Source organism: Schistocerca serialis, chromosome 2 (assembly GCF_023864345.2).
Source record: "Schistocerca serialis cubense isolate TAMUIC-IGC-003099 chromosome 2, iqSchSeri2.2, whole genome shotgun sequence".
Lineage (NCBI taxonomy): Eukaryota > Metazoa > Arthropoda > Insecta > Orthoptera > Acrididae > Schistocerca > Schistocerca serialis.
In genome coordinates, this window is record NC_064639.1 from 210,265,284 (window position 1) to 210,280,891 (window position 15,608).

The 15,608-nt window shown below is 45.0% G+C and overlaps 1 protein-coding gene across 3 annotated transcripts in view; it reads left to right on the forward strand.

The window, feature by feature from the left end:
• The window catches only part of LOC126456947 (disks large 1 tumor suppressor protein), a 908,459-nt gene that overhangs the window by 357,134 nt on the left and 535,717 nt on the right, over window positions 1-15,608 (forward strand). For all 3 annotated transcript variants that reach the window (XM_050092881.1, XM_050092883.1, XM_050092882.1), the window contains one exon: window positions 3,398-3,619. In XM_050092881.1, the coding sequence (XP_049948838.1) occupies window positions 3,398-3,619 (222 nt within the window). The remainder of the gene's footprint in view (window positions 1-3,397; window positions 3,620-15,608) is intronic.

Genomic DNA, 15,608 nt, shown 5'->3' on the forward strand with positions numbered 1-15,608 from the left:
GTACGAGTAGCAACAACATTTTATGAAGTATGCAAGATATTTCGACTGCGCGCCAAATATCGGCAGTCGGCGATAGGACGTTCTTAGAACCTGTTTTTTTTTTGTGATGTCGCCGATGCGATGTAATCCGAATCCGTTCTCTGTACTAGCTAGCCCTCTTTACCATGCTCTCAGCTTTGAGGAACTTTTTGCGATGAATTATTTTTGTTACTTCACTGTAAACTTTTCTACGAAGTTCGCTAATAAACGCACCGTAATGACTTCCCGGGACTTATTTCGCACCTCCATTTAAAATCAGAGGGGCCTGTGTGCATCTTCTAAAGAATTCAGTGCGTTACAGGAACTGCTTCGAGGGATAACATGAAATAGAGATTCACAGAAAACAAGTAAGAGGAAATCCTATTCGCCGATTCATTAAGATAATCAGGAAAGAGCTAACTTGTGCAGTCTCGAGTGGAAAGACATGACCAGTCGTTCTGCACGTCACCTGTACCACTTTCTACGGACATGTTGCTAAACTGAGAAACTTTTCCGGAGGTTAGGCACCACGAGCGGATTTACAAAATACTTTGCCAGCGTGGTACGGCTTTCGTAGGTCAGACTAACCATACCGTGGGAGAACGCTGCACTGAACACCAACGCAGCATTTCCGTTTTGCAACCAGCCGAGTCTACTATTGCCAAACGTTGTATCTCCAGCGAACATTCAGTGGCGTACTAAAGAACAATAATTTTAACCACAGCAACATCGTTTTGGGACGCCATTACTAAAGAATCCGTGGAGATACGCGTGGCGGAAAATGTAATGAAACATGATCGCGGCTACCAGTTAGATATTCCGTGGAACCCCAGCATTTCCACGAATATCTGTAATCGAAGACATCAGAGTACGGCGATAGCCGCGGCCGGCGGAAATCCTGAGGACAGCTGGGTCTTTCCCACCAGCGACAACGCTGCCCGCCAGGTAGTGTGGTTATTCTGTCACCATGATGTTGATGCCTGCGCGAGATACAAACAGCGCGCCTATAAACTGCGGGTGGGTGGGGAGAGGAGTCCTAGTCATTCGCCAACAATCCTGAACCAAGTCATCAGAGGAACTACTGCGCCTATCAAAATACAGGGTGATCAAAAAGTCAGTATAAATTTGAAAACTTAATAAACCACGGAATAATGTAGATAGAGAGGTAAAAATTGACACACATGCTTGGAATGACATGGGGTTTTATTAGAACAAAAAAAAAAAAAAAAAAAAACAAAGTTCACAAAATGTCCGACAGATGGCGCGTGAAAGATCTCATGCGCACGTCGTTTGGTGATGATCGTGTGCTGAGCCGCCACTTTCGTCATGCTCTCAGGTCCCCAGACCTCAGTCCGCGCTATTATTGGCTTTGGGGTCACCTCAAGTCGCAAGTGTATCGCGATCGAGCGACATCTCTAGGGACGCTGAAAGACAACATCCGACGCCAATGCCTCACCATGCTTTACAGTGCTGTTCACAACATTATTCCTCGACTACAGCTATTGTTGAGGACTGATGGAGGACATATTGAGCATTTTCTGTGAAGAACATCATCTTTGCTTTGTCTTAATTTGTTATGCTAATTATTGCTATTCAGATCAGATGAAGTGCCATCTGGCGGACATTTTTTGAACTTTAGTATTTTTTGGGTTCTAATAAAGCCCCATGTTATTCCAAGCATGTGTGTCAATTTGTACCTCTCTATCTACATTATTCCGTGATTCGTTCAGTTTTCAAATTTATACTGACTTTTTGATCACCCGGTATATAGCATATAAGTTATGTTTCTCCATCTATACCACTGGAGTTCCCTTAGATGCTAAGAAAACCTATGGCCGGGTGTGGAAAGACAAGCTCCTCACTAAAGTGCAAGACTTATGGACGGGTATTCATTGGACAAATATATTATACTTGAACTGACATGTAATTACATTATCAAGCAATTTGGGTGCATAGATCCTGAGAAATCAGTACTCAGAACAACCACCTCCGGCCGTAATAACGGCCTTGATGGCTGCGGTTACCCTTGACGCTGCATCACAGACAGGAGCGCCTGCGATGGTGTACTCAACGACGAACCTGGGTGCACGAATGGCGAAACGTCATTTTTTCGGGTGAATCCAGGTTCTGTTCACAGCATCATGCTGGTCGCATCCGTATTTGGCGACATCGCAGTGAACGCACATTGGAAGCGTGTATTCTTCATCGCCATACTGGCGTATCACCCGGCGTTATGGTATGGGGTGCCATTGGTTACACGTCTCGGTCACCTCTTGTTCGCATTGACGGCACTTTGAACAGTGGACGTTACATTTCAGATGTGTTACGACCCGTGGCTCTACCCTTCATTCGACCCCTGCGAAACCCCACATTTCAGCAGGATAATGCACGACCGCATGTTGCATGTCCTGTACGGGCCTTTCTGGATACAGAAAATATTCGACTGCTGCCCTGGCCAGCACATTCTTTAGATCTCTCACCAATTAAAAACGTCTGGTCAATGGTGGCCGAGCAACTGGCTCTTCACAATACGCCAGTTACTACTCTTGATGAACTGCGGTATCGTGTTGAAGCTGCATGGGCAGCTGTACCTGTACACGCCATCCAAGCTCTGTTTGACTCAATGCGCAGGCGTATCAAGGCCGTTATTACAGCCAGAGGTGGTTGTTCTGAGTACTGATTTCTCAGGATCTATGCACCCAAATTGCGTGAAAATGTAATCACATGTTAGTTCTAGTGTAATATATTTGTCCAATGAATACCCGTTTATCATCTGCATTTCATCTTGGTGTAGCAACTTTAATGGCCAGTAGTGTATTTCAACTTGATACGTCTAGCGGTTCACGAGGAAAGGCCTTCTTAACAGTCAGACAGATTGATGGACAAAAAAGAGATCCTAAAAGGGTGTTCCGTTTTTACCGATTGAGGCACAGAACCCTAAAAACATGGCAGCCGAGTTAGCTTTGGTTGCTACAACAATTGTGTTTGTTGTGTGATGTCCTTAGGTTAGTTAGGTTTAAGTAGTTCTAAGTTCTAGGGGACTGATGACCATAGATGTTAAGTCCCATAGTGCTCAGAGCCATTTGAACAAGTGTGTTACCCACTTTGAAACTTTAACTCGTTGGTCCGGACTAAAGACATTGCTGTCACCTAGCGGAAAATCATAGTACTAGCACTCAAATGAGTAACTGTGTTGCCTCTGACAGCAGATCGAAACGTTTTTTTTTTGGTTTTTTTTTGGGTAGGGGGGGCTGACGCAAAATAACCCCCAGGGCTCAAGTAACCTTATTTTACGTTACTTCAATGTAAGATCAGTTAGCTAGCAAAGTGTATTGTAGAAATATGTTATAAAATATTTGTGTGTGACGCGCGGTTGCAGTACGTGCGGCGGCGACGGACGGCGGGCAACGTGCGCCTGCTGGAAATCGAGCTGGTGAAGGGCAGCAAGGGGCTGGGCTTCAGCATCGCGGGCGGCATCGGCAACCAGCACATCCCGGGCGACAACGGCATCTACGTCACCAAGATCATGGACGGCGGCGCCGCCCAGGTCGACGGACGGCTGCTCGTCGGCGATAAGCTGGTCGCCGTCAAGAACACGCCGGTGAGTGCCGCACACGCCTCCAGCTGCAGCTGCGTTCCCAAGAGCCGAGGGCCTAAGGGGCACTTTGCCCAGAGCGCATGCGCAGCACGAGTAGCCGAGTCGTTGCTGTAAACGTCGTGTTGGTAGCTGAGGATTGGCGTCAGTGCCAGATGACATGCGTGCAAAATGCTGCGACTTCTACAGGCCCGCGCATAGTACACTTCTGTGTCGCTTTTCTTTGGGTCTTCAGTCTCCTGACTGATTTGATGGGACCTGCCGAACTTTCTCTCCTGTAGCACATACACCCAGCGTCCTCAATTACTTGTTAGTTTTAAAGCTGTCAGTACAGTAGTACTATTGAAATTATTCCTTGATGTCTCAACACATATCCTATCACCCTTCCCCTTTTTCTACTGTGTGTTTACCATGTACTCCTTTTCTCTCCGATTCAGCGGAGGACTTCCTCATTTCTTATATTTTTACTTAATTTCCAATACCCTTCCATAATAACACATCTTCAAAGCTTCGATTCTCTTCCTTTGCAGTTTCCTCACAGACCATGTTTCATTACCATGCAGTGCTGTGCTCCAGACGTACATTCTAAGAAATGCTTTCATCAAATTAAGGCCAGTGTTTGAAGCTAGTTGATATCTTTTGGCCAGGAATGCCCTCTTTGCTAGCGCTAGTCTGCTTTTTATGCCCTTGCTTCGTCCATTATACGTTATTTTGCTTCCAATACAGCAGAATTCCTGCACATCATCTAGTTCACGTTCCCAGATTTCGATAGTAAGCTTCTCATTAATCCAATTTGTGCTGCTCTTTATTTTCGCCTTTCTTCGGTTTACTTCAGTCCGTATTCTGTATTCAGTAGACTGTTCATTCCATTCAGCGTGTTCTCCAGTTATTCCTCACTTTCACCAATGTCGTTATCGAATCTCATCATGTACATCCTTTCACCTTGAATTTTAATCCAACTCCAAAAACTTTTCTTTTATTTGAGTCACTTCTTCTCCGATATACAGATTGAACAGTAGGGGAGGAAGACTGCATTCTTGTCGTACAACCTTTGTAAACCGAGCACTTCGTTGCTGTTTCTCCATTCTCATGGTTCCCTCTTGGCTCTTACACATATTGTGTATTGTATTGTATGTTAACCGGGGACCTAGATACGACGGAGAGGCTCCGTCCCCGCCGCAGCCGTAGTGGTCCACAACCCCACGACGACTACCTGGTGGTGTGCGCGTACGTGGCGACCTTGTTTGCGTAGCAATCGCTGACATATTGTAGCTGAGGCGGAATAAGGGGAACCAGCCCGCATTCGCCACGGCAGATGGAAAACCGCCTAAAACCCACTCACAGACTGGCTGGCTCACCGGACCTCGACACAAGTCCGCCAGGTGGATTCGTGCCGGGGACCAGGCGCTGCTTCCCACTCCGGAAAGCCGTACGTTAGACCGCTCGGCTAACCGGGTGGGCTGTTGTGTATTACTCGTCGTTCTCTATGGCTTATACCTATTTTTTAGAGAATTCCGAATATCTTGCACCACTTTAAATATTCGAATACATTTTCTAGATCGTCAAACCTTTTGACTGTTTCTTAATTATTCTTAAGTCTTATCAGGTAGAACTGCATTTCTGGTGCCTTTACCTTTCCTAAAGCAAAACTGATGGTCATCTAACACATCCTCTATTTCCTCCCCATTATTCTGTATATTATTCATGTCAACGACTTGGATGTATGAGCTTTTAAGCTGCCATTACTATCTTCGGAACTTTGTAAATGATATTTTTCCGAAAGCCTGATGGTATGTCTCCAGTCTCTCAGGTTCTGCACATTAAGATGCGTCGCATTTTGGTTGACACCTCACCACAATGCTTTTATAATTTCCGAATTGATGTTATCGATGCCTTGCGCTTTATTTGATTGCAAGGCTTCCAAAACTGTGCCAGACTCTAACTATAATACCGTCTTCCGAATCTCCACTTCTTATTCTGTCACATCAGCAGGCAGTTCCTCCCCCTGTTAGAGACTAACAGTTTATTTTTTCCACCTATCTGCTCTCTTATCTATGTTTAACCGTGGAATTTCTCCTACACTGTGAATGTATACCCCACTCCTTTAATTTCACTGAATTTTGTTTTGACTTTTGTGTCCTTCCGACGACCATTTTATTTTTGAATTCTTCCCATTTTACCTGCAGCCATTTCGCCTTAGCTTTCCTGCACTAGTTTTTCACGTCATTCCTAAGTCACTTATTCTTGATTGTTTCTGAGCGCTTTTTACTCTCATCCTTTGTCGATCAATTGAAGTATTTCTCCTGATACTGAAGCTTTCTTTACCAGTTACCTTCTTTGTACCTACATTTGTCTGTCCAAGTTTTATGACTACCCTTTCATAGAAGTGTCCAGTTTTCTTCAAGTGAATTGTCTATTGTGGTATTCTTTATCGCAGCATCTGCAGGCTCGGAGATTTCAAAGGCACATCCTCATTCCTTAGTACTTCAGTATCCCACTCCTTTCCACATTGATTCCTCCTGACGACTCTCTTAAACTTCGGCTTACTCTTCATCATTACTGAATTGTGCTCAGAGTCTATACTTGTCTATCAGTACGTCTTACAATCCAGTATGTGATCTCACGTCATATTTAGTAAAACTGTCGACGTTTTCGCTGACATTCTAATCAGCGTTCATCAGACTGACTACCCTCCTCGCGTTACCACAATGGCTACCACTGGATGGATTTACACACGCCTTGGTTTTGTTTCTGTCAGAGCGCGGTTTTGGCTGTGAAGCCAACCCATCGAAATAGGTACACTTGGCGAAGAGTCCCGTAACTCATTAAATCACCCAAGGTTGTAAACGTAGGAGGTTCGCCACACATCCAGATCTCACAGTTACTGGCATAACACACAGTACATATGTAACAGTAATTAACCAGCGTAACACCTGGGATTGTATGATGGGGTTACTGGACCACCTAAAATCAGTTGACAAGATGTCGCTGTGTGTAGGCCAATACGCCGTTCAGTGCTATTCCTTCTTCGTCGTCCCAATTTGAAGATCTGAGGACTTCCGCTAGACTCGCTGAGAGTAATTGTGCTGGTACGTAACCTCCTTGTCTAACTCCGCTTTCAGTTCTGTATTTTCGTCTGATTTAGTCTCAAGTGACATATTCGTATTCTCTAATTTGGCTTGATCGCCAAAAATTTTCAACATGCAAGAAGTTGGTAACCACCATACCGGAGTATTTTGCAGAGCTGTACTAAACGAACTTCTCCGATGACAATAAATAACTGAGATCTCGCTGGCTAAACGGTATTGTCAAATGAGAATATGTTAAGGGGTAACACCACTGTAACCACCTAAAAAAGCGTTGCCTTGACTTGTTTTGGGTGGAAGGAAAGGTGATAAAGAAATAATAGTTGGGGTAGTTATTGAGCATATATTTTAAGTATATTACAAAAATATTTTGTTGGAAAATATTACAGAATGGGACACCGTAGCAATTCTCCCGAGGCATATTGAATTGGAGGCAATCTGTGGCACGCATTGTAAGTGGTGCCAGTTTGAATCTGGAAAAAATATCTATGTAATCTACGTGAGTGTAGCTAGTGAACCACATAACGGATTTTAAAAATATTGATTTTTGTCTAATTGGCGTGTGTTTGAATAAAATCGCTCAATTTTCACCAAAAAAGGACAGTCATTTATTAATAAATATTGTTGAAATTAACTAATAGAAACTCTCCCACGTGGTTCACTTTGAAATGTTATTTGAAAGTTGTGGTTAAATTTTCAAATAAAAAGATTGAAAACTGTTGGAGTTATGCTGGGTGGGGTTTTGAAAAGTCATATTCCGAGAAAAACGCGTTTGAAGTTTTGTTATGTGTTATGGACATGAACAAATGAATAAATTCTGATTTTAGAAAATAGTTACCATTAATCTGCTATCCCAAGACTGTTCTATCGTGCTGTTGCCGTTGCGATCGAAATCATTTCCACTAGTTTATCATTGAACGATTGAAATATTGGTCGTGGCAATTCGGTGAACGCACACATCTTTACAATTCCGTTTTACCCTACTCCAAGCAGGCTTAGTGCTAGGGCGATTCTACGGTTGATTTCGTATCTATTCGGTATAAACTTACTACTTGTTATAACAACTTCTGGTGAGTTTGGGCAAGCAATAATTACTGTGAAGCCTAAGCCTCGAGGACTTCGTTCTTGCAACGTGAGGTCGGAGTGCACGTTTTACATTTCACGTGTTGAGAAATAACAAAGAACATGGCAAGAAAATTTATAATCCTATAGCTCAATCCATAACTCACATCAGAATCTTGGTCACTAACTTTCAGTTTCTTAACAGAGGCACTGAATCCTTCAGAACTGCTCTCAGCCTCATGTTTCTTTGGACGATTTGATAACGTACTGCTTCGACGCCGCGTTGGATACGATGCTTTCGTACCTTTTCTTCTCGAGTACACTTTCTTACTATTCATTTTTACTTGAAAGGCAAAACTGTATGCTACGAGGGTTGGAACTTAAATAGCGGCAAGTATTTATTCATAACCAATACAAAAGAGTTGCATGTTTGCACCTGTTAATGTCCTTCAAAGTAGTCACCAGCGTTGTGTTGAACCTGTTGCCAGCGATGTGGAAGGCGTAACATACCGTTAGCAGAGCCTGTTCTGTTGATGGTGCGAATGGAGCGGTCTAAAGCTATGGTGATTCTCGTGTACGACTGTGATGGTGTTATCCTAACGCATTACGTTCCTCCACGGCAGACCGTCAATGCACAGTATTACTGTTCGCTTTTTGGAGCATCACCTGCGATCAGCTTTGCGAAAGAAGCGGCGACACTTTCTGCGCAATCCATCCATCATTTTGTACGACAATGCGCGGGCGCATACAGCGCAAGCTGTGGCTCTCTGTTCGGTCGATGGGACTGGGAAGTACTGTACCATCCAACATACTCCACGGACTTGAGTCCTTGTGACTTTGATTTGATTCCGAAGATGAAGGAACCACTTCGTGGCATTCGCTTCAGAACTGTTCCAGAGATTCGACAGGCAGTAGGCCGCTCCATTCGCACCATCAACAGAACAGACTCTGCTAACGGTATACTACGCCTTCCACATCGCTGGCAATGGGTTCTGCACAACGCTGGTGACTACTTTGAAGGACAGTAACAGGTGAAAACATGTAACTCTTTTGTATCGGTTGTGAATAAATAGTTGCCGCTATTTAAGTTTCAACTCTCGTATAAGATAACAAACCATCAAACTTCAGTACTGCACACGAAATCAAGATTCAAAGATTTTTTATTTCCTACACGTACTGACACTTGCTGGTGCCAAGCTAACGTGTTATTGTTTTGAAATGCTTCTAACTACACTACTGGCCATAAAAATTGCTACACCACGAAGAAGACGTGCTACAAACGCGAAATTTAACCGACAGGAAGAAGATGCTGTGATATGCAAATGATTAGTTTTCAGAGCATTCACACAAGGTTGGCGTCGGTGGCGACACCTACAACGTGCTGACACGAGGAAAGTTTCCAATCGATTTCTCATACACAAACAGCAGGTGACCGGCGTTGCCTGGTGAAACGTTGTTGTGATGCCTCGTGTAAGGAGGAGAAATGCTTATCCCGATTGCGGTTTATCGTATCGCGACATTGCTGCTCGCGTTGGTCGAGATCCAATGACTGTTAGCAGAATATGAAATTGGTGGGTTCAGGAGGGTAATACGGAACGCCGTGCTGGATCCCAACGGCCTCGTATCACTAGCAGTCGAGATGACAGGAATCTTATCCGCATGGCTGTAACGGATCGTGCAGCCACGTCTCAATCCCTGAGTCAACAGATGGGAACGTTTGCAAGACGACAACCATCTGCAGGAACAGTTCGACGACGCTTGCAGCAGCATGGACTATCAGCTCAGAGACCATGGCTGCGGCTACCCTTGACGCTGCATCACACACAAGGAGCGCCTGCGATGGAGTACTCGACGTCGAACCTGGGTGCACGAATGGAAAAACGTCATTTTTTCGGATGAATCCAGGTTCTGTTTACAGCATCATGATGGTCGCATCCGTGTTTGGTGACATTGGAAGCGTGTATTCGTCATCTCCATACTGGCGTATCACTGCTTCGCATTGACGGCACTTTGAACAGTGGGCAGTACATTTCAGATGTGTTACGACCCGTGGGTCTACCCTTCATTCGATCCCTGCGAAACCCTACATTTCAGCAGGATAATGCACGACCGCATGTTGCAGGTCCTGTGTGGGCATTTCTGGATACAGAAAATGTTCGACTGCTGCCCTGGCCAGCACATTCTCCAGATCCCTCACCAATTGAAAACGTGTGGTCAATGGTGGCCGAGCAACTAGCTCGTCACAATACGCCAATCACTACTCTTCATGAACTGTGGTAGCCTGTTTGAGCTGCATGGGCAGCTGTACCTGTACACGCCATCCAAGCTCTATGCGACTCAATGTCCAGGCGTATCAAGGCCGTTATTACGGCCAGAGGTGGTTGTTCTGGGTACTGATTTCTCAGGATATATGCACCCAAATTGCGTGAAAATGTAATTACATGTCAGTTCTAGTATAATATATTTGTCCAATGAATACCCGTTTATCATCTGCATTTCTTCTCGGTGTAGCAATTTTAATGGCCAGTAGTGTATACCCAAGCACTGGGTGTCGAGTTGACGCAGGTAGGCCGTTTCGTGTCGTCCGAGGCGCTAGAGGAGCACCTCGGAATTTCATAGAACAAATTTTTTCAAAGATTATACCTCTTGCTTCATATTTTAGAAGGTTCAAACCATCTTTTAAGCCAATAAAATATGATTGTTTGAAAATTCTGCAGTGGCGTTACCCCTAAAGAAGTGCCGTAATTAAAGTAAAATGGATTGCTTTTTACCGGACTCTCTCATCAGCTAAAATCAACATATTATTCTATCAACTGCCGATTTGTGAGTAGAGTAGGAGATCCTTCCTTCGGGTGAGTGTGGAAGAGGGTATGCTGGACCTAGTGAGCTGAGGAAGCTGCCCTCGTCAGCTGAATACTAAACAATGACCCCTGGCATACAGCCGGAACCAGCGGCCAGTAATATTTGGCCCGCAGCAGTAAAAGCGGCCGGCGGTGCTGGTGTATCTCGTAAAACGAGATGTCCGAGCGCCGGTCGCGAATACGGGCGGAAGAGCTGCGTACGTAAAATCCCCTCGGGTATGCTGCAGCCTGCGCTGCGTGTCAACGAAATGCATGGCCGACTTCATATCGTGCAGGCCGAGTATTAAAACTTCTCCTAGCGTAAAGCTGTCATCAACCGGCAAATTGGTGTTACATTAGGCGCGCTCGTATTGGAGACGTGGATCTCTTTGCCTGTGCCTGGCCTGATTACGTGCACACCTATCTGGTTGTACACTGCGGAGAGTATTGTAAAGTTATATACAATGAACAAGGCAATTCGGAGTGAATATAGCGATTACAAAGGGGTATTACTGTGTAACGCATAGCGATACGTCGCTAAGGATACTAAATAGAAAACACTTTCCTGATGTTCTGCAAAATGTGTATTTGGTCACGAAACGACCTTCCGCTTCTTAGTCCACCGTTAGCTGACAACTGAAACAGATAAAATGACGTGCGACGTTCAAAGATATTACAAAACTGATCTGCATTTTACGAATCCGGATTGACGTCAGCTGTTTGTGCCTGATGTAAATTTGTGCCGCATTGGTACTCAAAACCGGATTTCCCGCTTATCGCGAGCGATCGCCTTAATGACTTCCACTATCCGACCAGACCTCCAGGACCGACCCAAAGTTTCATATGTCACTGAGTCCACAACCCATACGCTCGCACGTCTCGTGACTCCGGCACGGGGGGAGAGAAATATTTTATCGTCATTTTAGCCCGTCGAGGCATGCATGATACACTATTGATTGTATAGTATTGTATTGTATGTTAACCGGCGGCCCAGAAACGACGGAGAGGCTCCTTCCCCGCCGCGGCTGCAGTGGTCCACAACCCCACGGCGACTACCGCAGTCCACTTCACCTCTCTGCCGCTCCACACCGAACCACTCTTTCAGGGAATCGTGTGTTTGGCCCCCGGTGGACCCCCCCCTCCCCCCCCCCCCCCCCCAACAAGGGAACGTCACACACCAGACGAGTGTAACCCCAATGTTTGCGTGGTAGAGTAATGGTGGTGAACGCGTACGTGGAGAACTTGTTTGCGCAGCAATCGCCGACATATTGTAGCCGAGACGGAATAAGGTGAACCAGCCCGCATTCGCCGAGGCAGGTGGAAAACCGCCTAAAAAACATCCACAGACTGGCCGGCTTACCGGACCTCAACACAAGTCCTCCGGGCGCATTCGTGCTGGGGACCAGGCGCTCCTTCCCAATCCGGAAAGCCGTGCGTTAGACCGCACAGCAAACCAGGCGGGCTACACTATTGATGGTTACAACTCTGCGACATACGGAAGATTTGGTCGGTCCTGGAGGCATGCTTGGATAGCCGAAGTGGTAAACGTGTACGAGAACCGGAAGTTTTGTGGGGGAAGAGGTCTTTTGGCTAGAGGCGTTAGTACTAGGGAGACCATGAAGCTGCCAGCCGGAGTGGGCGAGCGGTTCTAGGCGCTTCAGTCTGGAACCGCGCGACCGCTACGGTCGCAGGTTCGAATCCTGCCTCGGGCTTGGATGTGTGTGATGTCCTTAGGTTAGTTAGGTTTAAGTAGTTCTAAGTCAAGGGGACCAATGGCCTCAGATGTTAAGTCCCATAGTGCTTAGAGCCATTTGAACCATTTGTATGAATGCGTGTTATCTGTTCCTTCAGACATGTCCGAAAGAACAGACACCACGCGGAATCAAAAGGTTCAAATGGCTCTGAGCACTATGGGACTTAACATCTGAGTCATCAGTCCCCTAGACTTAGAACTACTTACACCTAACTAACCTAAGGACATCACACACATCCATGCCCGAGGAAGGATTCGAACCTGCGACCGTAGCAGCCGCGCGGTTCCAGACTGAAGCACCTAGAACCGCTCGGCCACAGTGGCTCACCACCCGGAATCGGCAGCTGTGATACATATTATGTAATTGAGGTTGTAGGGTGGAGAAAGGAAAAGAAGGGTAGGGGAAGGAACTAATGTATCATCTGAAGCGGGTCTTTGAGTGGAATCAGCAGCAGTGAGTGAAAATGTGCGCTGGACTGGGACTCGAACCCGGGATCTACTCGTTACTAGGCACTTGCGTTAACTACTGAGCTACCCGGGCACAGTGTTTATTGTAAATGTGCGGATTGTCTCGGCACACTCACATTCCCACCTAACGCCACCTATCCGCATTCCCTGTCCTTGCGTTCCTTGCTCGCTAATTCTAGATTCCCGCTGAAAGTCGAACGAAAGGTGAATCTGCGCTGAAGACTGTTGATTCATTGCCCATCGAGATGAATCACATATGAATGCATACTGTCTGTTGTTTGGACCTCCAGCGGGAATCTAAAATTAGCGAGCAATGAGGGCATGGACGGGGAACTGTGGATAGGTTGCATTAGGTGCGACTATGAGTCAGCTGGAGAGCGGCCGAGATAGTCCGCACATTTTCGAGAAACAATGTCCGGATGACGCAGTGGTTAGCACAATTGCCTAATAACCAGGAGATCCCCGGTTCAAGCCCCGATGCGGCACACATTTTCACTCGCCGCCGCTCATTCCGCATGTATTCCCGATGCGGTTGATGTCATCAGTTCCTACTCTTTCATTTTCTTTCTCCCTCCCCCCTCCCTCCACTTTCAATTGCATTAGCTGTACATTTTAAATTTAACCATCATCGCTAACTTTAATAAGAAGTTTAACGGCTATATTGTTTCCAGAAAAAAACATTAAATTTAAATACAATGATGACATGTAAAGTGTTTAGAAAGGAAAGTATTATATTTTTACCTCTCAGAAATATTTACAATAACTAAAAATGAAAAATAGAGTTTTTTTACGTGTGCGTCGCTAAAAATAACAAGAGATAAAAATGAAGTTGAATTTACAATATTGCAAGCTAATATTTGTGTAACTAAAGCTGAATTCAGCGCAAGGGAAAAAGGAAATTAAGTTTTGTCATTTAATGATAACTTGGCATTGTGTGTCATATGTTTCTTGAGTTTAAGTATTTCCAATACAGTTATCCTCCTGCGTTTCTTAGCAGTTCATAAAACTTCATACTCTACATCATATGGGTGGTTGTCTATTAAAAGATGTTCGGCAACAGTTGATCTCCCTTTCATATTCTTCTGCTTACCTTATGTTCGTATAAACTAATTGCCACAGCTGTGCTGATTGCGATCTTTATTTATTTTTTGTTTTTAAAACATGACGTGCATCCTAGAATATGCAGCAGTACGTGTTTCATAGTTAAAATTGTTATCCTATTGAACTCGTATACACTGTTTACTGCATAGCACCGAACCAAATTGCGATTCGGAAGTATATTACAGTAGTGGAGACAGTATCGTCAGAAGTCGCTAGACCGCCGGGCGATCGGAAACTCGAGATTTCCCGAGCTGTGACATAAATTACTCGAGCAGTTCAAGCCGTGTTCAAGAACAGCACTAGTTACGTCAACCGCACGTTCCCATTTGACTGCACATGCGCAGCCAAACCTGTTATGCCTACCTGATCTTATGCGGCGGCATTTGCCGCCAAATGCTAATGTCCGAGCATCCAGCCACGTTCCATTCCCAGTAATGCCGTCAAGCACTATTTAGTTTGTTTCCTTCAAAAGTTGCCAAATACTTTACGAACTGTGGAGCCATCGATCTGCCTGCGGAGCTCCTTGTATCTCCGGGTTTGCTCCGCCCACGATTCCGCCCGGAAACTATAACTCCGGCCATCTAGTGTCTGTGGGTGGGTTTTGAGAACCGCCGTGACGTCTGTGATGTATCGCGTAACGGTCAGCGCGGAGAGAAATGGAATCAGACGCGCCATTTTGGCCTGTCCCTGCCATCATCATTTATCCACGGCCGCTGCTTCTCGTTCTCGCTCTGTATCTCTCGTTTTTCCCGACGCCCTCCAGCCTGACGGCTCTCATGCACCCCAGCAACAGCAGCCTCCGCAGACACGGTTTCCCGGCATTGCCTCTTTGTTTACTCAAAGCGACGCACCCCGTCTCTCTGTGCCGGTTTCGTTATTGCCGAGGATATGACGGGACATTTGCAGCGCTGAAGAAAGTAGACATTTCTTGGCCCTATATGTGGAGTTTATAACAAAGAATTATGGCCGACCTATTACGTTTCACGATTCACGAACTTGAAATGGTAAAAAAAAACGTAGTGAAAACATTTTGTTTTCTGCAGAAAGTAAGTTTAATTCTCCACATAGCGCTTCAGAATAATGGTGATAGATAATTGAAAAGACAATTATGGGCACACATTAACTCTAGCAATACCAACGCATTTTGCTTAAAGAACATTACAAAGAGAGCGAGGGAGGGGGTGGGAGGCCTTATGCCCGCTCAAAACATTCGTTAATGGTTGTTGACTTATATTACGAACATACTTTTTGAAGAGGTACTGCTGTGTTAGTGGGGTCTTGAACATGAAAATATCCTTTAGCACATTCTTAGCCACATCAACACATTTTCAGTAATGTGTACTACCAAGGGGAGGGTATTTTAAGCCCAGCCTAAAAAACTGAAAAATGCAAATTTTATTGAGTGTAGTTGAGTTTTACTTACAAAATAATTTTAAAGAGATATTGATGTGTAAGTAAGGTCCTGAACATGATGGCATTGAATATGATAGTCATTGGTGAAAACAATATCTACTACTGAGATTTAAATTTTTGGGTTAAGTTTAACTGAAAAAATTAAAATATTTATGGAATCAGGCAGAAGAAAATATTAGAAACAGTTAATATTTTTTCCGAAAATTTAATATATTAAGTAACTGGCTGGATCACAATATTTTAAAAAGATGTGCACAAGGTACCCCCCTCCC